The sequence below is a fragment of the Bufo bufo genome, chromosome 3 (genome assembly GCF_905171765.1).
Source record: "Bufo bufo chromosome 3, aBufBuf1.1, whole genome shotgun sequence".
Taxonomy (NCBI): domain Eukaryota; kingdom Metazoa; phylum Chordata; class Amphibia; order Anura; family Bufonidae; genus Bufo; species Bufo bufo.
In genome coordinates, this window is record NC_053391.1 from 135831644 (window position 1) to 135857234 (window position 25591).

Here is a 25591-nt window from a genome sequence, read left to right on the forward strand (position 1 = left end):
AAAAAATAGTGCATGTCCTACTTTTTTCACATTTGCGGACAAGGATAGGCATTTATTACAAGGGATCTGTGGAAAAAAACGAATCCTCCCAAAAAAAAGGATGCCGCATCCTTTTTTTTTGCAGGCGCATGAGGCCAAATCGTGTCTTTTATTTTATATGATTTCCTGCCTTTAGCCAACTTTCTCAAATTCCTGGACAATCCCTTTAAATCTTTAATAGTCACTTAAAAGATGCTTAGAACAATGACAGCATTCATCTGTACTCTGATGTCACGTGAAAGTTTAAGCATACAAATACCGTGTAAAGCACTTTAAGTGCAAGGAAAAAAAAACTTAGGTTAGGAAACCATTTAAAAAATAATCAGCAAAATGACAGGTCCTCTTTACATTCCCCTGATGAGGGATATAGGTACATGTGTGAACATGTACATATACCTATACTAACTAATGTGCAACAGAAATGTAATACAAATCTGATATGCGCAGTTAAAAGTGAAATTAGTGTGTGGTTCTGTGGGTGAAATGTAAAGTGCTTCTTTTTTAGGACAGTTCTTCATCAGTTTAATGTTTTACTTTTGGAGATATTTCTGTAGCCTTTATGTACCTTCTGAAATGTACCACTGTTCCTTTAAGAGTCCCTCCTCCCTTTGAGTGCTGTGACATCACTTGCACCTGATGCAGCTATAAAGGACAGGTGCAAGGATCCGTTACACACTAGCTGGTCTCAGTGAGCGAGTCTGAAGACACAACTAGAAAATTTACCATCTGTTATCTCAAGGATATTCTGGTTGGGCTAACCTGGGCAATAGTCCAGAGAGAACATTCAGCCAGGGACAGATCACGAGAGAGCACCAGGAGGTACTGAACAATACCAAGGCGTATCCCTGAACAAGACTGAAAAATTGTACGAGCAACAGCTAAAAGGCTCTGAACTGGAAAGAAGTAAACAGAGGAACTCATTCAACAAGAGCAAATTATTCCCTAACTACAGAACACTCTTCAGTGGTGAGTGCTCATCTTCTACAAAAGGGGAAAAAAAGTAAGAGGGAACCATTTCCAAAGGAGTGTAGCATCTCAGTTGCGCTTACACTCAAAATAATTATTTTGTCGCTAAATTGACACTTCTCAATTGGCATCATGTCTATGGGACTTGAGATCCTAGGTGTGGCCCTGTCCATTATCGGCTGGCTTGGTACTGTTGTCTCCTGTGCTCTTCCTATGTGGAAGGTGACTGCCTTCATCGGCAACAACATTGTGGTGGCCCAGATTATCTGGGAAGGACTGTGGATGAATTGTGTAGTACAAAGCACTGGGCAAATGCAGTGTAAAGTCTATGATTCTCTGCTTGCACTTCCTCAAGATCTTCAAGCTGCTCGAGCCTTGATGGTTATCTCCATCGTCATAGCTGTACTTGGAGTCCTCATCTCCATCATTGGCGCGAAATGCACCAACTGTATTCAAGATGAGTCAGCAAAGGCCAAGATCATGATTGTATCTGGGGTTATCTTTATTCTTTCAGGACTCATGACACTAATCCCTGTCTCCTGGTCAGCAAATACAATTATTCGTGATTTCTATAACCCTCTAGTTGTGGATGCTCAAAAGAGGGAGTTGGGGGCATCAATGTACATTGGGTGGGCAGCTTCAGCTCTTCTAATGCTTGGAGGTGCCATGCTATGCTGCACTTGCCCACCAAAACAGGAGAAATACCCTGCGTCAAGGGTGGCTTATTCAGCTGCAAGGTCCACGAATCCTGGATATGATCGGAAAGACTACGTCTAAACTGAAAACTACTCTTCAACAGATTATAAAACTTTCATGTATCAAGTGAGCAGAGTGGCTTCTGACATGCAAAGAAGATGAAGCTAAAGATCACTGACTACTAAGTCCAACATGTGCAAAGCTTCTGTAAGATGTAGTGTTTTACATAACATATATATTATAGACAGCATTGTGTGTGTGTGCATGTACATGAATATGCAAGGTCCATGAATGGTTGTTCTTCATTGTCATTGTGGCATTGGTAGATTACTCTTGGGCTGGGAGGAGCAGTCTCTCCTGGCATAGATGAGGTGGCCTAACTTATGTAACTCTTTTCCATAGTAAGATGCTTACTTAATGCATTTTGTCCCACTGATAGTCAATAGGCTACAGCTGCAGGGTCAGCTGGGAAACTCACCTGCAGATACCATAAGTAACAACTTTGTACAGTTAAAGTGTTGCTGTACTTGAAAAAAACATTTGATATGTTACAGCGACATATCAAAGGTTTTGATCGTGGGGGACTGAGTGCTGAGACCTCCACCGATCGCTAGAGCGAGGGGAAAAAAAGGCTCACATTGAGCGCTGTCACTCCTTGCTGCAGGATAGGCTCAATAGAAAGTCTATGAACCCATCTCAAGTCCATCTCCTGCAGCAGGTAGAGGAAGCTTTTCTCTCCTCATCCTAGCGATCAGTGGGGGTCTCTGCACTCTGACCTTCACTGATCAAAACATTTGATATGTCCATATGACATATCAGAAGTTTTTTTTGTTAAAGTACAGGTGTACTTCAACTGTAGACAGGGAAAGTATTTGTCTTAGGTCTCTTGCACACAAACGTTGTGCATCCGTTCCGTGCATTGGGGACCGCAGTTTGCGTTCCTCAACTAACGGGCAACGTCTGTGCGGTGGCCAGGACGGATCGAGACCTATTCAACTTGAATGGGTCCGTGATCCGTCCGCACCACAAAAAAACAGAACAAGTTCTATTTTTTTGCGGTGCGGAGGCACGGATGGAAACACCACAGAAGCACTCCGTAGTGTCTCCGTGGGGTTCCGATCCGTGCTTCCGTTCCGCATCTCCGTGATTGCGGACCCATTCAAGTGGTCCGCATCTGTGATGTGGAGTGCACACGGGCCAGTGCCCGTGTATTGCGGACCCGCCGTATGCGGGCCTCAATACGGCCACGGACACACAACGTTCGTGTGCAAGAGGCCTTATAATCAGTGAGAACAATGTATATAGATTTTTTATTTGTTATATATGCAGATATTATTTCTATTAAACAGCTTGAGATTTATACCTTAAAATGCATCTTATTTATCCAACTGCACAGACTTATCAATTCTATCATTTTTATATCTTGTAAATAGTTATGTTGGTAATAAACCAAGAATTTCTGCATGCTGACATCCACTACTGTTAGACAGCTACAATTTGCCAAAGCGTACATGTAGACATGGTTACAAATAGATGCTTATGGCAAATGCATGTTGTAGGGCTACGTATAACTTTGCAGCCTTCTTTAGAAGTATTATAGGTCCGATGTACTATTTCAAGCATCTGTAATTAAAGATTAAATTATAGACTTTACTGATACTATCGGTGAATACTTCTTGGCCTCTGGTTCCTATTGTCCTTTGTCCACTCCCTTCTCCTCCCTCCTTCTTGGTCTCTCTAAAACATTAATGCTCTGCTGGAATTTGACCCTTTCCATCTTGCTTTCAATTCCCTTCTAGTTACTGTTTGTTTTTTTACATCTAGGAAGTTTTTCAAAGCTTTGCCCATGTTTTTCCTACAGCTTTCTCAATTATCTTGGGATAAATCTGGTAATAAATGAGATCCTTGTTAATAAATAACATTTAAAGCATTCTCCTTTACTAGAGGAGCTGGTGACACATTCACAGTCCTTTGCTTAGTTTAGCAATTCACTGCCAGAATGACCTGCACACATACAAGTTGCTGGCTACTTTGGAAAGTCAGGGTCATCACGTTGTCATATTAAGTTACATTAATTTACTTTAGTCACGAATCCGCTGTTATGGACATACCGTACACTAGGAATTTCCAGTTACTCATATGGATAGCCATACACATTAGGTTAATTTCGGCAGTTTGGAAGCGTCCTGAAAGATTCGGCTGTTGGATTTCAACATGTTCTCAGAGGAAATAAGCTGGCACCAGAAGGATCTGGCAGTCGCTTACTTCCCGCTCCCCATTCAGAACACATGCATACTCAGCCGAGGTTTAAAGAAGTTGTGCAGTGCTAAAATATTGAGGCCCTATCCTCAGGATAGGTCATCAATATCAGATTGTTGGAGGTCTGAGTCACAGCACACCGCCACGACGCACAGGTAATTTTGAAGCAGAAGCAGGATAGATCATCAATATGAGGATAGATCATCAATATTTTAGTGCTGATCAACCCTTTTAACTGTCGGCCAAATAAGCCTTCGGGCAGCTATCTATGGGTGAAGTCCATGAATATAATTTGAATGAAGAATTTACTTTAGGGATTTCATATTTGCTTTTTCCCTGTGTACTTTTGATAGGGGCAGACTGATAGGTGTACAGGTCTTATTAACTGAATATTTACTTATGTATTATCAGCTCAGGACACAAAAACCTTCTAGAGATATTTGATTCAGATATTTCCAATAAATCATAAGCTTTAGGGTACAGCCACACGGTCAGGTTTCCTGATTCAGTTTTGGAAGTCAAAATCAGTAGTGGATCATAAAAGGAGAGAAAATATAAAGGGCGGACTTCTCTTCAGATCTTTTTTAAGATCGCTTCTAGTTTTGGCTTCCAAAACCGCATCAGGAAACCTGACCACGTGGCCGTACCCCTACACTAGCACTTGTGCAACAGTACATATCTACAGTTAGTAAGGTAGTAGCTGGAACATTACAACACAGGAGTCTTTCCTCCCCCATGAATATTAAAACATTGTATTTGACAGTTGTGTTTTTATATTTCAGTGTTGATGTATAATAGGAGGAATCTTATAAAAGCCTCATAAACTAGCACTTCATATATATGGCTGCAAAAAAAAGATAGTCTGCGCCTCAAGGTAAACCTGAATAAAGCAGATTTTCCTTGTGTACCGAGCATTTCAAGGCTTACTTGTCATTCTCTTCATCTGCAATGTTTCTGAAATTAATTTAGGATCCACTTCGGCTTTTAGCTAAAAGAAAAATTTCTAAAAGTGGTGTCTCACTTCTCATTTTTTTTTTTTTACCAATTGGCATTTTTAGAGACTTTTTGATTGCCTTGTGTTTTTTTATAGCAAAGAATGTACTGCCCTGTAATGTCACTTCTTCTGTAGAACTGTATGGGGAAAATACATTAGCCCGAAAAACACTATTAAAAATGGCAACACACATTGTACATGCATTTCTCAGCAGGGCAAAATTTCAATGTAAGTCTATGGGACAAAAATGCCAGACAATGAGGGATAAATCACCAGACCAAAAACATACTAAAATAAATAAATAAAATGACCCAAAAACCACAGGGGTGATAATAAATGGCACTAGAAAAATGTTTGTGTGTGCTGTGTTTAATATTTCTCATGGACTTTTAAGTAACATCTGGGGATGGCATCATTTGGCTAAAAATGGAGCAAAAAAAAACACCCCAAAAAAAGAGTAACCCCCCCCCCACAAAAAAAAAAGTAAACCCTATTTCCCTATTTGTAAAACTAGCCTTAGGGTGAATTAACACTTAGGTTTTATTGGTATTTCTTGCTCATATACTGTAGTTTTTCGTGCTGTTTGCAAGCATTTTCTATGGTGTTCTTTCACTAGTAAAAGTAAAGAACACCTCAGCCCTTTTGTGTGTGAAAGAGTCCTAAAACTACCCTGTGTGAATACAACCTAATATATCTGGCACTGAAAGGGTATATAAACATGACATTAAGTAAACTATCAAGCAGACTATTGCTCAACTCCAGCACTGTCACACATCACACCTCCGCACTGTATTTATTGATCGAGGAGCTGACGAAATTTTACCTAATACCAGGAAAAACTGGAATATGAGGACTTTGTTTGTGTGTGATTAGGTTACGGCCACATGTTCAGTTACGCAGATTTTAAAGCCGAAACCAGAAGTGGATTCAAAAAATAGGAGAAGTAGTGTCTGACCTTTTATACTTATATCCTTTTATGATCCACTCCTGATTCTGACTTCAAAAACTGCATAAAAAACATGCATATGTGGCCGTACCCTCGGATTGTTACCTATTATATTGCCGTATTAACCATCTTTATGTATATATTACTGTTTGTTTTAAGTTAACTTTTCAATAAAATTTGCTCCTGTAGAGTATGTTTGGCTTTGTGTTACAGACAGACCTTTTTTGTTTCACTTTCCTCATTGAACTCGAGGGAGGACAAAGGACACTGACAAAGATACGGAGACACAATCTCACAGATTTAATTAGATTTTACAATATCATGTATCTGTATTTGACTATAGGGTAAGTGCATAAATAGAATAGACAAATTGCACACCTTTACTCAAGAGCGGACACAGTTGGCATCCTGGTACTTCCTGCAGGTAAATATCCTTCAATATATTTTGGAAACTTGATATGAAACTTAGAAAGTGGAGAAAGCATTAATCAGGAATTCAAAAACACAAATGCAATAGCACTCTGCAACCAGCTTATTACGGCTTTGGCCAAAATGTACACCAATGCCTCATTCAACATCCAGCATAGAGGCAGGGCAGAGTGCTGGCTGCAGAGTGCTATTGCATTTGTGTTTTTGCGTTTGTATGTGTATTTCGCCATAGCGATGTGCACCTGCATACAGGGTTGTGCTGACTGAATCCCCCACATTAATCAGGAATTACCAGGTTAAGGTAGGGCCAAATGGTGACTTGTGTTTGTACGGCGTTCCAGCATTATGGGCATTTTTAACTAGCTCCAGGAGCAAGGGCGGACTGGGAATTTAAAGTGGCCCTGGAAAAATTATAGTTGTAGTCGGGTCCAAATTGATGGAAGGCAGGGCCAGCAATACCATATTATGGCACATTATACAACCACAGCAGAGCCAAATACCAGGGTCCATCACAAAATACTGCCAGCAGCGCAAAATACACCCACAAAAACTTCCACTGGCAGGCTGTGAGGAGGGCCCAGGTGGCCCCCTGGGCATCGGTCTACCAGGAAATTTCTCTGTAAGGTCTATGGCCAATCCGCCCCTGCCCAGGAGTAACAAAAAAAAAATCACACTAACCGCCATTCCACAGCGCTGGCTCCATTCTGCAATCTTCTGGTCCCCGGCTGGTAAACTTCTGGATGGGGTAACGTACTGTTGTAGCCAATGACTGGTTTACAGGCTGGGGTCTGAAAGATCATGAAACAGAGAGGCGGGGAGTAGGTGACTATGATTTTTTCATTATGTACAACATGCTCCTTGGGCTAGTTAAAAAATATCCATAAGGCTGGAACACCCCTTTAAGATTGTAAATATCATGCTGCCAGCCAAACCTAATGATACTAAATGCAACAGGTCCATGCTGATAAATTACCTGTATCTGGTGCACTTGGATTACCACAGCCTATTTGATTTTAAACCCCTTCTGTTAAACATAGGCTATTACAGACACAGTTTTATCCCATGAATAATATAAAAATCCCTAGCACAGCTCAGGGGGCATGTCCTTCCTGCAGCAGCTCTCACAGCTCAGGGGCATGTCCTTCCTGTAGCAGATCTCTTCCTGTCACACCTCAGGGGGGAATGTCCTTCCTGCAGCAGCTCTCTTCCTGTCACACTGCAGGGGCAGGTCCTTTCTCCAGCAGCTCTCTTCCTGTCACACCGCAGGGGCATGTCCTTTCCACAGCAGCTCTCTTCCTGTCACACTTCAGGGGCATGTCCTTTCTGCAAGACTTCTCTTCCTGTCACAGCTTAGGGAGCACGTCCTTTCTGCATCTCTCTCCCTACCACAGCTCAGGGGTATGTGCTTTCTACAGCTCCTCTCTCCCTGTAACTGTCACAGCTTCTAACTGCAGATACGGCTAGTGGCAGTTAAAGGATGGAACCAAGCATATGTGTCCAGTAATGTTACTGAGGTGGACAGGGAAATAAGGAAAGAAACAAACAGCAGGTGGTGCTATACATATAGATTTTATTTTAAAAAACTGCGTCTATGCAAAAAAAATTATTCCTCGTAATTACAAAAGTATTCATATCCAGGTGCTGGTTTAAAAAATGTAAAATATTTTTATGTAGTCTCCCTATCACAACTCGGGAGGCAGTAGAAGAATGAAACTGAGCATGTGCGGCTATCTCAGTGAGCAGGACAAAGAAATAAAAAAAGAAATAAACAGCTAGTGGCGCTATACAGATAGATTTTATTCAATAACATGTATAAATACAAGAAACATAACTGGATCGCACATCCTCAATACTATGCTTTTATCTAAATTCTTCTCAGCATAAATAATAAACATCGCTTCTCAGCGTAATTTATCGTATACCTACCCCTATGCTGCATGCTAGACATGAGGCATTAGTATACAATTTGATCAAAAAGCATAGGCCAACTCACCGCGACAAGGTTGCCTCTTTGAATGGGACCCTATTCTAGATTTGGCACAGCACTGCACGGTGACCGCCGACGCCGCAGCACCACCCCAGCAGGCAGCGGGGCCCAGCAGTCAAACAGCGCCCCCGCTGTATGACAAAGCCACCATATTCCTACCATATTCCTACCTCTCAGTTGCAGTTCCTGAGAGTATGTGATAGGGTGAGTTCCACACCTGTTCACATGGTGCAGTACTGCGCGGCAGCCATTGTTGCTTTGGTGCCGTCCTGGTGGGTTGGTGGGGCCCAGTGCCGGAGTGGCTTTGTCATACAGCGAGGGTGCTGTTTGACTGCTGGGTCCCGCTACCTGCTGGGGTGGTGCTGCGGCGTCGGCGGTCGCCGTGCAGTGCTGCGCCAAATCTAGAATAGGGTCCAATTCAAAGAGGCAACCTTGTCGCGGTGAGTTGGCCTATGCTTTTTGATCAAATTGTATACTAATGCCTCATGTCTAGCATGCAGCATAGGGGTAGGTATACGATAAATTATGCTGAGAAGCCATGTTTATTATGCTGAGAAGTTAGATAAAAGCATAGTATTGAGGATGTGCGATCCAGTTCTGTTTCTTGTATTTATACATTTTATTCAATAACAGTTATGCCAAATTTTTTATTCCATGTAATTAAAAAAGTATCCAAATCAGATGTAAAATAGTTTTTTGTGGGACAACCCCTTTAAGAAAACAGTTGTAATTGTATCTTAAAGGGTCACTGAGTTTCCAGAAAACTTTTAACATGTCATAGACATATCAAAAGTTTTGATCAGTGGTGGTCTGAGTCCTGAGACTCCCACCGATCTCTAGAATGAGGAGAGAGAAACTCTGGAATATTGCATGCTCTCTCTTCCCTGCAGGAGAGGAAGCAAGCCAGACTCAGAAGAATGTTTATGGGCCCATCTCTGTTCCATCTCCTGCAGTGAGGAGAGAGAACACAATATCTGAGGACTTCTCTCTCCTCAGCACTCAGACCCCCACCGATCTAAAACTTTGACATGTCTCTATGACATATCACATATTTTCTAAAAGTTCAAAGACCCTTTATAAGATCTTCCCCAATGTATTCAACCAGTAGCAAATTTAATAAGCATTTCCGGTTATACTGACCCCTTCCTAAGGCATACTTTTGTTGTATTAGATTAGTTTTCTCAACAGTGATATGAAAGATTGATATCAAATTATAGCAAATGTTCAGCTGCAACTGCTGCTTCTAGATGTAGCAAAACCAGTTATAAAGTTTAATGAGTGTTACGAAATGGATGTGGATCCACTATGCCACTTGAATAGGTTTGGCTTGGGGCTACTCCTAAGGGCGTTATCCAAGTGATCCCCCTGGTATTAACCCTTTAAGTCCTACACAGGGATTTGGACTTTGCTGCAGGGGAATCAGTATGCCACTTCCTCTTGGGGTAATCTCTGCGGAACACCAAGGGATCTTGCGTATCTGTAGTCAGGGACAGGCTGAGGTCAAGGTAGACAGAGTATGTGCAATCTGATGTCAGGGCAGGAAGCTCATGGTGAGAACAGAGATCAGGCAAAGGTCAGATAAGGTAGCGAAGAGTCAAATCTGAGAAAAGGGATAAAATGTAGAGCAGCATATCTAAGAAGAACACTAATGGACCACAACCTATTACTCAGACACCTTCTCAGGTGGGGAAGGTACCTTAAGTAACCCAAAGTAGCCATCCATAGGCTGGTGGAGATTAGAATGCATGGACGCTGGCCTTTAAAGTACTGGAAGGAGTGCACAGAGGAGTCATAGACAGTAAGTAGGCAGCAGCCTGCATGAAGGGACATAGCTGCTCCAGCAGACAGGACCACCAGGAAGCCACTGGGGACCAGAGCACTGGAGTGGTCGAGAGTAGCAGAGGACACAGGCCACCACTGTAACAAGAAGATAGTCAACGTTTTTCAAGCTAATGTTTAAATACAATAAACCATTACGTGTGAGAACAATAGCGGTATCTGGGATGGGGCAATTACTGTACATATACAAGTTAAACATTCCAGCAATTTAACCAGACTCCTGGACCATGTTCTGCTGAAACTGAATAAGCCCTTTGAGAATGTCAAATATAAAGTACCGTAAATGTTTTTATGGGAATCAGGTGGTGTCACATAGTCAACCTTTGTGTGCAAAAGCACTACTGTAAATACATGTACGCCTGAAGTACTGCAAAGATTGCTGCCGGTGGTACGTGCTGAGCAGAAGTCACAGGATATGGCATTTAGCTACAGGATATCATTACCTGGGTGAAAATGTAAATAGATAACTCGTCAGACCTCAGAAAAAGTTTATAAATTATAATTGTGATACACATTACAGACATTGACATTACTCATCTAAATTTCCTATCAGTATGTCTTTGGAGGCTAAGAGAAAATCTACACAAACACAGGGAGAACATACATATTTCATGCAGATGTTGCCCTTGGTCAGATTTAAACATAGGACACCAGTACTGCAAGTCACCAGTGCTACCACTGACCCACCATGCTGCCCACATAGTGGTATCTATCATCTGTCTACACGAGAACTTGGTGAGTTTGGCCAACATTTATCTAATGTGTAGGGATAGCTGTGATATTGACAATAATTACCCGGTGTAATTTTGGTTGGACATTACTCTGTGTCTTTAAAGAGGTATTCTAATACGCCAAAAAGATTTCCCAATGCTATCAAATGGGCAAAAAAATAAACATGTTTATATGCACCTTGCTAGTCCCCTGCTGCTTCCTTTCCAATGGTGTCCAGGTCTCTGCTAGACTCTATTTCCTGTTGATGTCCCAACACAGCAAAAGATGGCTGTGATGCTGTTCAATCATAGGCTGAAGTATATCATTAATCAAAAGTAAGAGCTGCTGCCAGACACCTCTGGCAGTGGCTTATCTACCTTGAGAACAAATAATTGGGCATATCGAATTCCAGGATGCCTGAACATTCTTTTCCTTGACATCTGAGAGTTGGGTCACTACCATATACATTAGATCAGGCATCCTCAAACTGCGGCTCTCCAGCTGTTGTAAAACTACAACTCCCACCAGGGGCAGACATATCGCCGGTGCAGCCGGTTCAGCTGCACAGGGGCCCGGCGTGTGAGGGGGCCCATTCATACTAGTGAGCGCTTCTGGAAGCGCTCACTAGCATCCAGAAGCGCTCTCTAGTATGCAAGAGATCGGCGCTTACTTACCCCTCCGGCGCTGGTCTCCTCCAGCCTGACTGCGTACAGTGCGCACTATGACCTGACGCTATACTCAGTCAGGTCACGTGTGCAGCGCGGGCTGTTGGAGACAGGACAGGGAGAGCAGGAGAGGTAAGTTTTAATTATTTATTTTAGTCTGATTTGAGGTCTGATATCATGGGGCCCTGGGGTCTGTCACATCATGGGGGGCCTGAAATAAGCATATGGGGGTGCCTGACTCTGGGGGTCCGACTCCTGACTGAGCAAGGGGGGGGGGCCTGAATGAGCACATGGGGGGGCTGAGCAACTGACATATGGGGGGCTGAACAACTGACATATGGGGGGCTGAATAAATAAATAAATGATATTGGGGGGGCCTGAGCAACTGACATATGGGGGGGCTGAATAAATAAATAACTGATATTGGGGGGGCTGAGCAACTGACATATGGGGGGGCTGAATAAATAAACAACTGACATTGGGGGGGTTCCTCCTGAGTAACTGATATGGGGGGGTCCTGGGCAACTGGCATATGGTGGGGTCTGAGCAACTTATATGGGGGCGTGAATGGGCATCTGATAGGTGGGTCCTGAGCAACAGATATGGGGGCCTATCTGAGCAAGTGACATATGGAGGGGCCTGCCTATTTTATATACTGTAATATGCAAAATAACTGTTTTATATACTGGCAGACATGGGGGGCACTATGGAGGGGAGGAGCACTATGGGGGGCTCTATCTTGTATACTGGCACACATGGGGGGCACTATGGAGGGGGGGAGCAATATGGGGGCCCTATATTATATACTGGAACACATGGGGGGCACTATGGAGGGGGGAGCAATATGGGGCCCTATATTATATACTGGAACACATGGGGGGCACTATGGAGAGGGAGGAGCACTTTGAGGGCCCTATCTTATATACTAGCACACATGGCACTATGGAGAAGGGGGAGCACTATGGGGGCATTTACTGGGGACCCTATCTTATATACTGGCACACATGGGGGGCACTATGGAGAAGGGAGGAGAGGAGCACTATTGGGGTCATTATATAGGGGAATTATACTGGCACACATTATGGGGGCATTTTATTCTGGCACATTGTCAGGCACAATGGGGATAAGGGGAGCCGCACGATATAGGAGTATTTTATACTGGCGCAAATTATGGGGACCTTGTCTCAACTGGGGGCACTAAAAGGTTTTTTGGGCACACAGTAAGGGGCATTGGCACACATTATGAGGGTACTATGAGGACATTGGCTCTACAGGGGGCACTAAGAGGAGGTATTTTTTATACTGCCACACAACAGGGTACTTTTATTTTTACTGTAACACATTATAAAGAGAATTTTTACTACCGGGGGCATTATGGTGGGCTTTATTACAGTTGAGGGACTATGAGGAACTTGAATACTAGTATGAGCACTATGGGAGTATAATTACTTCTGGGACACAGTGGGGAAATTATTACTTTAGGGGCACTATTATTACTATGTGTTGTCTGGTAGATAATTATTTCTATTGGTGGGACTTTGGGGAGCAGTAATACTGTGGGGGCACCCTGGCACGATATCAGCTTAGCACAATTATTTTTGGGGAACATTATGTTTACACTATTAGTGTCAGGGACAAGGTTTCCTGGGCACAGTTATTTTTTAGGACACTGTGTGCCAATAATTATTGAAGGGGAACTATCTATGTGTAACCTGTATAGGGAGCACAGTGGGCACAGTATTGGGGGTGGCAGGATGGGGTGTTCAGAAGGTGGGAGGATGATGGAAAAGAAGGAAACTAAGTTGTCTGTCTTTCAAACTCTGCAGAGAGAAAATATGGCTGAAAAATCATCAAGGCGGTCTGGTCTGAAAGGAGAAGATGAGGACAGAGAACATCTACATCAAAGGAGACGTCACTGGATAGAAGAGGTATGTGGACCTGTATTAGGCTACTTTCACATCTGCATTAGTGATTCTGGCAGTGTGTTCCAGTAGAGAACAGCCTGCTGGAATTCACTGGATCCGTCACTGCTGGATGCAGACAGAATGCCCGCCGGCCCCATTGACTATAATGGGGTAAGGCAGAGATCCGGCCACAACCTGGCAAAAATGCAGAGAATCAGTGGGACCGCATGCTGCGGTTTGTGTCCGGCCAATTCCTTGCATTTTCATCCGGATCAGGTGGCCGGAGCATAGTGTCGCAGGTGTAAAAGTAGCCGTACCCTGCATGTTTTGCATTTCTCTAAGTAATGTTAGGACGGAATAGGTTACATTGCGAATTTGGCTTGGGGAAGGGGGCCCAGGCACATTCTTTCCACAGGGGGCCTCTGCTGTCTGTGTCCGCCCCGACTCCCACAATGCCCTGCTGTAGGCTTATACCTGTAGGCTGTTCGGGCATGCTGGGAGTTGTAGTTTTGCAACAGCTGAAGGGCCGCAGTTTGAGGATGCCTGCATTAGATGGTCAACCAGTCCTGCCAGAATCAACAGGTTTGGCCAACATTCATCTACTGTGCATGACCACCATAACAGGAAATACAGGATGCAGACATCCATTGTAATTTCCATTTAAGAGCATCTGCAAACACCATATAATAGTAGAGATTTCATTTTTCTTTAGTCTACTTCCACATCTCTGACCGGGTGTTCTAGCCGGCAGTTCCGGCAGACAGAAAACGCTGTTTGTAGCGGTTTTTATTTGGCTGATTCTTGGAATATTTGCCGGGTAGTGTAGTGGCTGGATTTCTGCCGGATCCCATTATAGTTAATGGTGTCCGGCAGGAACGCGGCAGTATCTGGCAATGCCATATCTGGAGATCTCCAGTAGGCTGTTCTCTACTAGAACAGCCTTCCGGTGGCTCTGCCGCAGATGTGAAACTAGCCTTACTCAAGAAATCACAAATATGAATCCTTTGGCCTGTTTAAGCATTTTTTCATCAATTATGTGAGTAAGATCTGCAAAGTCAAGCAGATGAAAAACCACTTACTATCAGTGATACATACCAGTCTTTCCCATGCATATTGCATCAAACGAGAAATTGCAGAAGAGCATCACAGCCAGGGAGAAAAAAAACCTCACTCAACTATAGGGGGGCACAGCGGGGCGCAGGAGCGATATTTAAAAAAAAAACAGGAATGGTGGCAACATCAGCGGGGGGGTACCACACAAGTAAAAGTATTTATCTAGAATAAGTAAAAACCATGAAAGGTCCTCCTCTTTAAGTTTCCAATGTAGCTGTGCAGTCCCTCTCCATAGATTTGCATTGACATGTGTAATATGATACTCTTACAGAGAGATTCCGTCCTATATGGAAAAATGCATTGTTCAATGTAAAAAGTAGTTTGCAGGGGGATTTCTAGTAAACAGCTAATAATAGAAGAAATAGACGTTTCTCACTGATAAAACATATTACAGAGTTTCTTGAGATCGGTTGTACTATTGTTTTATGCAAAGTTGTAACAATTAAGGCTAGGTCTACACGACGACATTTGTCGCGCGACATTTTGTTGCACCAATGTCGTGCGACACTTTTTATAATGGCAGTCTATGGTGTCGCACTGCAACATGCGACATGCTGCGACTGCGACGCGACAGTCGCAGAAAATCCATTTGAGATTGTATATACTACAATGAAGGGGCATTTTCATCTCAACTAAATGCCACATTAATAGCAACCGTAGGAGGCAGTGTTTTCGTTTGCATATAATGGAGACATGAGTTATGTTTGTTTATGGACAAACTGAACTTGAGCCACGTACAAGAAAACAATGATACCTCCTGCAAAGGAGGAAACCTGTTACTGGAACAGGAAACCCAGAGCGTAATCACCATATAGTCCAAGACACTGGATGCGGAGACTGTTCCCATATACTTTTATTGTACAGGAGCAAACATTTGTGCATTATACCTGTACAACCTTCTACTACAACACTCAAATAGTCTTACCGTTTCCTAAGGACTAACTTCTAACCTTGCTTTCTAGTGGAAAGTTTTGTGATACATATAACCAACATCCTACAACTGAGAGAGGAAGGCTATCACATTACTAATAAGTTAGTGGTTAATGTATAATTTAGTGTGCGTTCCTCCAGGTCAAGTAACGTTTTGGTATTATAGATTATTTCTTACGTAATGGAAAAGATCCCAAATTAGGGGTCATTTATAAAAATTGTCACAGACGTTATTTTGTTTTCTCGTCGTGGAACTGGCTGAAATTGGTGGAGATGTAGGCCTCATGCACAAAGTGTATGACACTGGTACATCAAAACATAGCCAGCTAATGCCATGTCTGAGCTGACGTACATTGCACAGGAGTGAAATGGTGAACACTGGCACTGTGTAATATTGGCCGTTTTGCAACTTTATTATGTCAAAATGTGAACAAAAAGTAGGTATAGTTTACTTTAGAAGACATATGGGGCTCATTTATTAAGAAAGGCATTTTAGAAAACGGTCTTAATAACCCCTATATCTGGCGCTGGCCTCTACATAACTCTGGGGCATCCAGCACCAGTCTAAATGTAGGACGGCTTCCTAGCTGTCTTACATTTAGACCATTTTCTACGCCTAAAACAGGTGTAGAAAATGATGAATGAGACAGGCCTGCCTGTCCCCTTGCCCACCCACTTTTTTAGACCTGGTGTGAGCGGCAAAAAGTTGCAGATTGCGGAGCTTATAAGTCCAACATAGGCGTATTTCTGGATAATAAATGACCCCAGTAGAGGGAAGGGTGAGATTTGAATATATATATATTTATATATTTCTAATATATGCATATATATATTGGCACTGTGTGGCCAGTATGGGTCCAGTATATATGTGGGGATAGATCTGTATACCCCAGGTTCTGGCCATGGATGCCATAGGTATATCTGGGTATATATAGATATAGATGTATGTATGCCCCAGTTATTATACTGTGTATATATACACTCTCCTAAAGAATTATTAGGAACACCATACTAATTCGGTGTCGGACCCCCTTTTGCCTTCAGAACTGCCTTAATTCTACGTGGCATTGATTCAACAAGGTGCTGATAGCATTCTTTAGAAATGTTGGCCCATATTGATAGGATAGCATCTTGCAGTTGATGGAGATTTTTAGGGATGCACATCCAGGGCACGAAGCTCCCGTTCCACCACATCCCAAAGATGCTCTATTGGGTTGAGATCTGGTGACTGTGGGGGCCATTTTAGTACAGTGAACTCATTGTCATGTTCAAGAAACCAATTTGGAATGATTCGAGCTTTGTGACATGGTGCATTATCCTGCTGGAAGTAGCCATCAGAGGATGGATACATGTTCTCATTCTGTTTACGCCAAATTCGGACTCTACCATTTGAATTTCTCAACAGAAATCGAGACTCATCAGACCAGGCAACATTTTTCCAGTCTTCAACAGTCCAATTTTGGTGAGCTTGTGCAAATTGTAGCCTCTTTTTCCTATTTGTAGTGGAGATGAGTGGTACCCGGTGGAGTCTTCTGCTGTTGTAGCCCATCCGCCTCAAGGTTGTGCGTGTTGTGGCTTCACAAATGCTTTGCTGCATACCTCGGTTGTAACTAGTGGTTATTTCAGTCAACGTTGCTCTTCTATCAGCTTGAATCAGTCGGCCCATTCTCCTCTGACCTCTAGCATCCACAAGGCATTTTTGCCCACAGGACTGCCGCATAATGGATGTTTTTCCCTTTTCACACCATTCTTTGTAAACCCTAGAAATGGTTGTGCGTGAAAATCCCAGTAACTGAGCAGATTGTGAAATACTCAGACCGGCCCGTCTGGCACCAACAACCATGCCACGCTCAAAATTGCTTAAATCACCTTTCTTTCCCATTCTGACATTCAGTTTGGAGTTCAGGAGATTGTCTTGACCAGGACCACCCCTCTAAATGCATTGAAGAAACTGCCATGTGATTGGTTGACTAGATAATTGCATTAATGAGAAATAGAACAGGTGTTCCTAATAATTCTTTAGGTGAGTGTATATATATATATATATATATATATATATATACTGTGACACAGTGAGAGGTTTGGTCTGGGAAAACAGGTATTTTCCTCCCAGTGTGTGCTGCTGGACTGATTTGCAGCCAGGTAGGGTCAAACACCGGACTGAATTTTAAGTGCCGCTCCGGGTTTTGACAACACCTAGCTGTCCTTAAAAGACAGCTGGGCTCAGCAGCAAGGTGTGTGTGCTGGGATCTGAGGCTTGTGCCTTGCTGGAGGGCTGAGACCCGTGTTTAGGGGAAACAGGCCCCCTAAAAGACTGCTGGAGGTAGAACAGCCAACAAGGTGATTTTTGTTATGTGGACTTTTCATTTTGTGTGAACTAACACCAAGACTGCAAAGTGACGCTTTGTTTTTGCATCATGTGTGAATAAACATGGAAGTTTGATTTAAGAACTGGTAATTTGCCTCTGTACTGTGTCCGCATACCCTGTCTACCAGAGCGAATCCCCACAATACATATATATGTATATACTTATATAGCATGCCCCCTGTAGAGGGAAATACCAGGTTCCCCAGGTTATATATATGGGCTATCTGCCCCAGATTTTATGTGTTGTAATTTGCTATATATATGTATATAGATATGCCCCAATTATCTATATGCATATATATATATTTATACAAACTTAAATGCGGCCAGCATGTAGACCAACCATGGGTGCCCCCTCCCCAGCCTAATCTCCCTGCAGGCGCATATCAGCGCGCCTGCAGAAGAGAGATGCCGCCTAAATGGCTGGCCAGGTGCGGCCTCTTCAAAATACAGTGGATCAATAATGATCCCCTGCCTTTTGATAACATTTCCGGAGGTATTTCCATGGTGACAGATTCCCTTTAAAAAAAATTTTTTTTTCTGTTAGGTGATAAAAAAGAGAACACCTCCCCCCCCCCCCCCCCACGCTTCCCCTGGTACATGACTATTCAATGCAAAAAAAGAAAAAACATAGAGGCGTAATGTGGGGCTGGCTTATGCCAAAAGTGTGCCCTGGAATGAGCGAAATGTCCTGCGTTGTGTCATACATGGTATACATTATTTATATCTTTGTTCACACGTCCACCCTATCACAGTATGCGAGACAACCTTGAACCTTGGTTTTTCCCTTCTATTTATATAGCCAGCGTGTGAGGATCGGAAACTTCGTAATGTTGTTTGTCGAAACTGTTGTAGGTTTAAAGATGGAGGGAGTGGTCGTCGAATATTGGAAAAAACCTTTGTAGAGCAATGAGTTTTATGAGCACTATTTATTGCAGAACAAAGGTGACATGTAGGAGGGGATCTGGCCCCTGCCTTTAGTCAATCTGTAACTGAGTAACACAGTGGCACCTAACCTTTGGCTGCTGCTTGAACAACTAATGACTTGTTTGTCCATACAAATAAGAGAAATCTTGTATCTTTAATAACTAGTATCACAGCTAAGACAATAGCCCGTCAGAGGGTCAATGTACTTTGGTAGTATAAATCCAAAGAGTATTCACAGATTACCACCATAATTTAAAACGTAGCTCTGGTTCTCTGATACAGAACACCAAATCCCCTGCGTAGACACAGAGCTAAATGCTACAATTCTGACTGCCAGCAGACACCACTAGGGGGAGCTTACTGCACACTGTTTTACTATTGAGTTCAAAATAAAAACAGCATTCAGAAAGCTCTCAAGTTCTAGTGGTGTGTAACAGCGACTGCTGTGCGCCACTGTTCCCCTGCTTACCACCGCGGTCTTGGGCGCCGCACTCAGCAGTGATCTGTGGCCAGTGCTTCCCATTCACCGCTGCAGTCCTGGGCTCTGTCTGTGTGGGTGCTGTGGTTCTGGGATCCGCTCCACAGTTTCCTCTCAGCCCTGGCCACATCATGCTTGCTGTTTGTTTTCTGAAGCACTTCCTGGGCTTTATGGGTTAGGTCATGTGACTTCGCTGACCAATCCTAGCCCTCCTGCGCATTTATAAGTGGATCAGCCCCCTTCCCAGATGCCTCAGTGTCAAGGTCCTTGTGCTCTGCTAAGGCCTCTTTCACACTTGCGTTGTTGGGATCCGGCATGCACTTCCGTTGCCGGAGGTGCCCGCCGGATCCGGAAAAACGCAAGTGTACTGAAAGCATTTGAAGACGGAACCGTCTTCCAAATGCTTTCAGTGTTACTATGGCACCCAGGACGCTATTAAAGTCCTGGTTGCCATAGTAGGAGCGGGGAGCAAGGGAGCGGTATACTTACAGTCCGTGCGGCTCCCGGGGCGCTCCAGAGTGACGTCAGAGCGCCCCATGCGCATGGATGACGTGATCCATGCGATCACGTGATCCATGCGCTTGGGGCGCCCTGACGTCACTCTGGAGCGCCCGGGGAGCTGCACGGACGGTAAGTATGCTGCTCCCCCGCTCCCCGCTACACTTTACCATGGCTGTCAGGACTTTAGCGTCCCGGCAGCCATGGTAACCACTCTGAAAAAGCTAAATGTCGGCTCCGGCAATGCGCCGAAACTACGTTTAGCTTAAGGCCGGATCCGGATCAATGCCTTCCAATGGGCATTAATTCCGGATCCGGCCTTGCGGCAAGTGTTCCGGATTTTTGGCCGGAGCAAAAAGCGCAGCATGCTGCGGTATTTTCTCCGGCCAAAAAACGTTCCGTTCCGGAACTGAAGACATCCTGATGCATCCTGAACGGATTTCTCTCCATTCAGAATGCATTAGGATAATCCTGATCAGGATTCTTCCGGCATAGAGCCCCGACGACGGAACTCTATGCCGGAAGACAATAACGCAAGTGTGAAAGAGCCCTAAGGCTCCTGATATCTGCTTGTGTTCCTGTGTTTCTGACTCGTATTTGTGTTATTGGATTCAGCCACCCCTCTTATCCCTGCCTTTTACTACACCTGTACTTCTAATACCTTTCCCTGGTACCCCCTGGACCACCTGCCTCGTGTGCCTGTCCTTCTCAAGAGGTAGTGACCTGGTGTTCCCCTTGGGAAAGTATATCCCCACCATCAGGGGTACTGTGAAGAATCGAGTGGTTCACTTAGACAATGCCCTTAGAGGATGTAGGACACGTGGCACAGTGGGTTCACACCCACTGGTTTGTGATATGGTGGAGGAGAGGAGTATATTATTTAAAGGAGTTGGCCAAGATCTGTTAAAATGTATAGCGCGCCTACACAGTTTTTTAAAGCTACAAGCTGCGGTTTTTTGTCCGGCATGGGATGCGGAGCAAGACGGATCCGGCATGACACACAATGCAATTCAATGGTGCTGGATCCGTTTTCTCAGACACAATAGAAAACAGATTCAGCACCCATTGACTTACAATGGTTTTAATGTCGGATCCGTCATTGCTATTTTAAAGATAATACAACCGGATCCGTTCATAACAGATGCAGACGGTTGAATTATCAAAAACGGAAGCGTTTTTGCTGATCCCTGCCGGATCAGAAAAAACGCAAGTGTGAAAGTAGCCTTAGCCGGTCATACACATTAGCCTTTTGTCTGCCAAACCTGCCGAGAACAGCAGGTTCAGCCAACACTAATGTGTGTGGGAAGCTCCCGATTCTCCCCCATTAGATGATGTCAGATGATATTAATTTCACCTGATCGTTGCAGTGTCTGGCAGCAGCTTTCACCGCTCTCCCCATAGATTACACACCTGTTTGGTCAAGCTGAATGTGTATGTGTATGGGGAAGCCGGGCGGGAGTCAGGAGAGATGGCTGTTGGCTGACAGCTTTGAATATGTATGGTCACCTTTATGAAACATGCTCAGGTGGCACAAGACAATGGCACTGAATAGTCATGTACCAGAGGAAGCATGGGGAGGGGGGGGGGGAGGTGTTCTCTTTTTCATCACCTAACAGAAAAAAAATATTTTTTTAAAGGGAATCTGCAGTAAAACAGCTGTTTTTCATTTTCCTACTGCCCCATTCCTCTGCTGTCAGCCCTCATAGCTGCACTGAAATATACTGTCAGGACTGCTGTGCTGTTCTAACATAATGGAGTGGACTTATGTGTGCATGCCTAGCAGTCCTGACAATGTATTTCAGTGCAGCTCTGAGCGCTGACAGCGGGGGAAGGGGGCACAGTAGGAAAATAAAGAATAGTGATCTGGACTCCTTATCTATAGTATTATTAATGTAGTGCAACAAATTAGGCTAGTTTCACACTAGCGGCAGGGGAGTCCGGCAGGCTGATCCGGCGGGTGAACAGCCTGTCGGATCCATCCTGCCGCTAGTTCACGTGTGCCCCCGGACTGCCGCTCCGTCCCTATTGACTGTAATGGGGGCGGAGTTCCGGCGGCAGCACGGCAGCGCACGGTGAGAGGCAGCCGGACTAAAAGTACTGCATGTCGTACTTTTAGTCCGGCTGCCTCTCGCCGTGCGCTGCCATGCTGCTGCCAGAACTCCCCCGCCCCCATTACACTGGAGGATCCGGGGGGGGGGGGGGCCAACGGGGCAATTTTACTGGCACATTATTGGGGGGCATCTATGGGGGCACCTATTACTGGCACAGTATTGGGTGCACTTATTACTGGCACAGTATTGGGTGCACTTATTACTGGCACAGTATTGGGTGCACTTATTATTGGCACATTATTGGGGGCACTTATTAACTGGCACATTATTGGGGGCTCTTGTTACTGGCACATGATGGGGGGCTCTTGTTACTGGCACAATATTGGGGTCATCTATGGGGGCACCTCTTACTGACACATGATTGGGGGCATCTATGGGGGCACATTATTGGGGGGCATCTATGGGGGCACTTATTACTGGCACAGTATTGGGTGCACTTATTACTGGCACAGTATTGGGTGCACTTATTACTGCCACAGTATTGGGGGCACTTATTACTGACACATTATTGGGGGCACTTATTACTGGCACATTATTGGGGGCACTTATTACTGGCACATTATTGGGGGCATCTATGGGGGCACCTATTACTGGCACAGTATTGGGTGCACTTATTACTGGCACAGTATTGGGTGCCCTTGTTACTGGCACAGTATTAGGTGCACTTATTACTGGCACATTATTGGGGGCTCTTGTTACTGGCACATGATGGGGGGGCTCTTGTTACTGGCACAATATTGGGGTCATCTATGGGGGCACCTCTTATTGGCACATGATTTGGGGGCATCTATGGGGGCACATTATTGGGGGGCATCTATGGGGGCACTTATTACTGGCACAGTATTGGGGGCACTTATTACTGGCACATTATTGGGGGCACTTTTTACTGGCACATTATTGGGTGGCACTATGGGGGCACTTCTTATTGGCACATTATTGGTGGGCACTATAGGGGCATCTATTGAGGCCACAAAGAAGGGGTATTGTATATGGGAGGCTCTGTACAGTAGCATTTTATACTGGGACACATTATGGTGGGTACTATGGGGAAGGGGGAGAGGAGTACTATGGGTTATCTACGGGGGGCACTAAGAAGGGGTATTTTATACTTGCAAATTATAGGGGACACTGAGGGCATCTACTGGGGCACTATCTATGGGGCATTGTATACTGGTCCATTATGGGGGGAACTAGGAGGAAGGGGGGAGGGGAGCACTATTGGTGCATTTACTGGGGGCACTATGTAGGGGTATTTTTTACTGGCACATTATGGGGGCACTATGGGGACATTAGCTCAACTGGGGGCATTACAAGGGTGTATTTTTTGCACTGTCACATTATAAGAAGAATTAGTTCTACTGGGGGGGGCATTATGGTGGGCTTTATTACTCCCCTATGGTATGAGCCCCCTAGTAGTAGCACCAGCCTCTCTCTGCTCTGCTATCCCTCTGCTCCTTCTCCAAATCCTTATTATGAAATCTTTCTCATTAGAATAAAACACAACATCAGCTCCACCGAGCCCCCCAGCCAAAGTGTTGAAGTGGTGTCCGAGATCCCCAAGGACCAAGCCAAGTAATTGTAAGTTTTCATGTGAAATACAGTACAGACCAAAAGTTTGGACACACCTTCTCATTCAAAGAGTTTTCTTTATTTTCATGACTATAAAAATTGTAGATTCACACTGAAGACATCAAAACTATGAATTAACACATGTGGAATTATATACATAACAAACAAGTGTGAAACAACTGAAAATATGTCATATTCTAGGTTCTTCAAAGTAGCCACCTTTTGCTTTGATTACTGCTTTGCACACTCTTGGCATTCTCTTGATGAGCTTCAAGAGGTAGTCCCCTGAAATGGTTTTCACTTCACAGGTGTGCCCTGTCAGGTTTAATAAGTGGGACCATCAGTTGCGTTGAGGAGAAGTCAGGTGGATACACAGCTGATAGTCCTACTGAATAGACTGTTAGAATTTGTATTATGGCAAGAAAAAAGCAGCTAAGTAAAGAAAAACGAGTGGCCATCATTACTTTAAGAAATGAAGGTCAGTCAGTCAGCCGAAAAATTGGGAAAACTTTGAAAGTAAGGGCTGACCATGAAGGAGAGTGATGGGGTGCTGCGCTAGATGACCTGGCCTCCACAGTCACCGGACCTGAACCCAATCGAGATGGTTTGGGGTGAGCTGGACCGCAGAGTGAAGGCAAAAGGGCCAACAAGTGCTAAGCATCTCTGGGAACTCCTTCAAGACTGTTGGAAGACCATTTCAGGGGACTACCTCTTGAAGCTCATCAAGAGAATGCCAAGAGTGTGCAAAGCAGTAATCAAAGCAAAAGGTGGATACTTTGAAGAACCTAGAATATGACATATTTTCAGTTGTTTCACACTTGTTTGTTATGTATATAATTCCACATGTGTTAATTCATAGTTTTGATGCCTTCATAGTCATGAAAATAAAGAAAACTCTTTGAATGAGAAGGTGTGTCCAAACTTTTGGTCTGTACTGTATGTTTATGTAATACACATATAGCATACACTGTGCCACACAATATACAGTATACTTCTACACTGTGTAGTCTGTTCTATAAGCACCATTGTTTTGTGGCGGCGGACAGAAAATAATCTGGAAGTGCCCCTCCCGAGACCAGGCTCTGGATCCGCCACTGCCCCATTATAGTCAATAGTGACGGAGCGGCAGTCCGGGGGCACACATGAACTACTGGCAGGACGGATCCGACAGGCTGTTCACCCGCCGGAACAGCCTGCCGGACTCCCCTGCCGCTAATGTGAAAGTACCCTAATAGTCCAAGATCGTGGAGTCCAAGATTCCCCTTAAAAGCCACATATGGAGCACTGCTTTAAAGAGAACCTGTCACCTCTTCTATTCTATTTCCATTTAGTAACTACTTGAATTCCTCATGTTATAACAATTCTGGAAAATGCATGCTTATGACTCTATCATGGGTCATTCCTATATTAGTCTTGCTAGAAGTTAAAAATGAATTACTACTAGCAGTTGGCGATGAAGGTCTAGATGGGTGTTACCAGTTGGGGGAAGGGGGTGTCCCTGCACGATCTGATACTACCCAATCAGTGTTGTCAGTGTAGGACTATGCAGAGACAAACCCCCAACTGGTAAAACTCACTGCAAACTGCTAGTAATTCATTCATAACTTCTAGCAGGAATAATAAAGGAATAAACATGTCTATACGGGCTAGCCAAAGTGGTGTGTCCTTCCTATGTTAGGAGCAGCGATAAGCCTATAGCACCGCCTACCTGGTCTGCCAGTCTCTAAAGACGTGAGATTCTCAGACAATTCGAAGAAAAATCGTATGCCTGTGGCCAGCCATAGGTTGTTAGCGCAGCTGGTTCGCAGCCAGTGACGGCTTTATCAGGGCAATAGTGATAACTGTGTGAGTCTTTGTCCTATAGTAGAAAAGGCGGGTGCACTGTTTATTATACCAGATAAGGGTTCAGCAGAGCTATTGTCTATATGCTTTCTATGGCTTTACAGATATCGTTACAAACTCAGATTTGCTTGCATGGCAGCTAGACCTTCTGTAGACATAATATCCATATCTGAATTGCTTTGAAATACACAGTGTAACTTATCGTACAGGTTATCACAATCCTAAATAGCTATATTCACTCTAATAAATTTAATCTGTATTCTTGGATAATATACTCAGGCAACACCTGCTTTGTCTAATGCTGTACTTTTCTATAGGTT

At 44.1% G+C, this 25591-nt stretch overlaps 1 protein-coding gene and 1 long non-coding RNA gene across 2 annotated transcripts; one reads left to right on the forward strand and one right to left on the reverse strand.

The window, feature by feature from the left end:
- Positions 1–684: 684 nt before the first annotated feature.
- Positions 685–1931, forward strand: CLDN3 (claudin 3). The gene has a single exon (XM_040423628.1). It carries the CDS (start codon positions 1138–1140, stop codon positions 1780–1782), a length of 645 nt encoding a protein of 214 aa, XP_040279562.1. The 5' UTR covers positions 685–1137; the 3' UTR covers positions 1783–1931.
- Positions 1932–4550: 2619 nt separating this feature from the next.
- On the reverse strand, positions 4551–25591 carry LOC120994807. The gene is made up of 3 exons (XR_005777472.1): positions 25579–25591; positions 7769–7773; positions 4551–4983 (listed from the first exon to the last, which is right to left on the reverse strand). It is a non-coding gene; the product is annotated as an uncharacterized LOC120994807 (long non-coding RNA).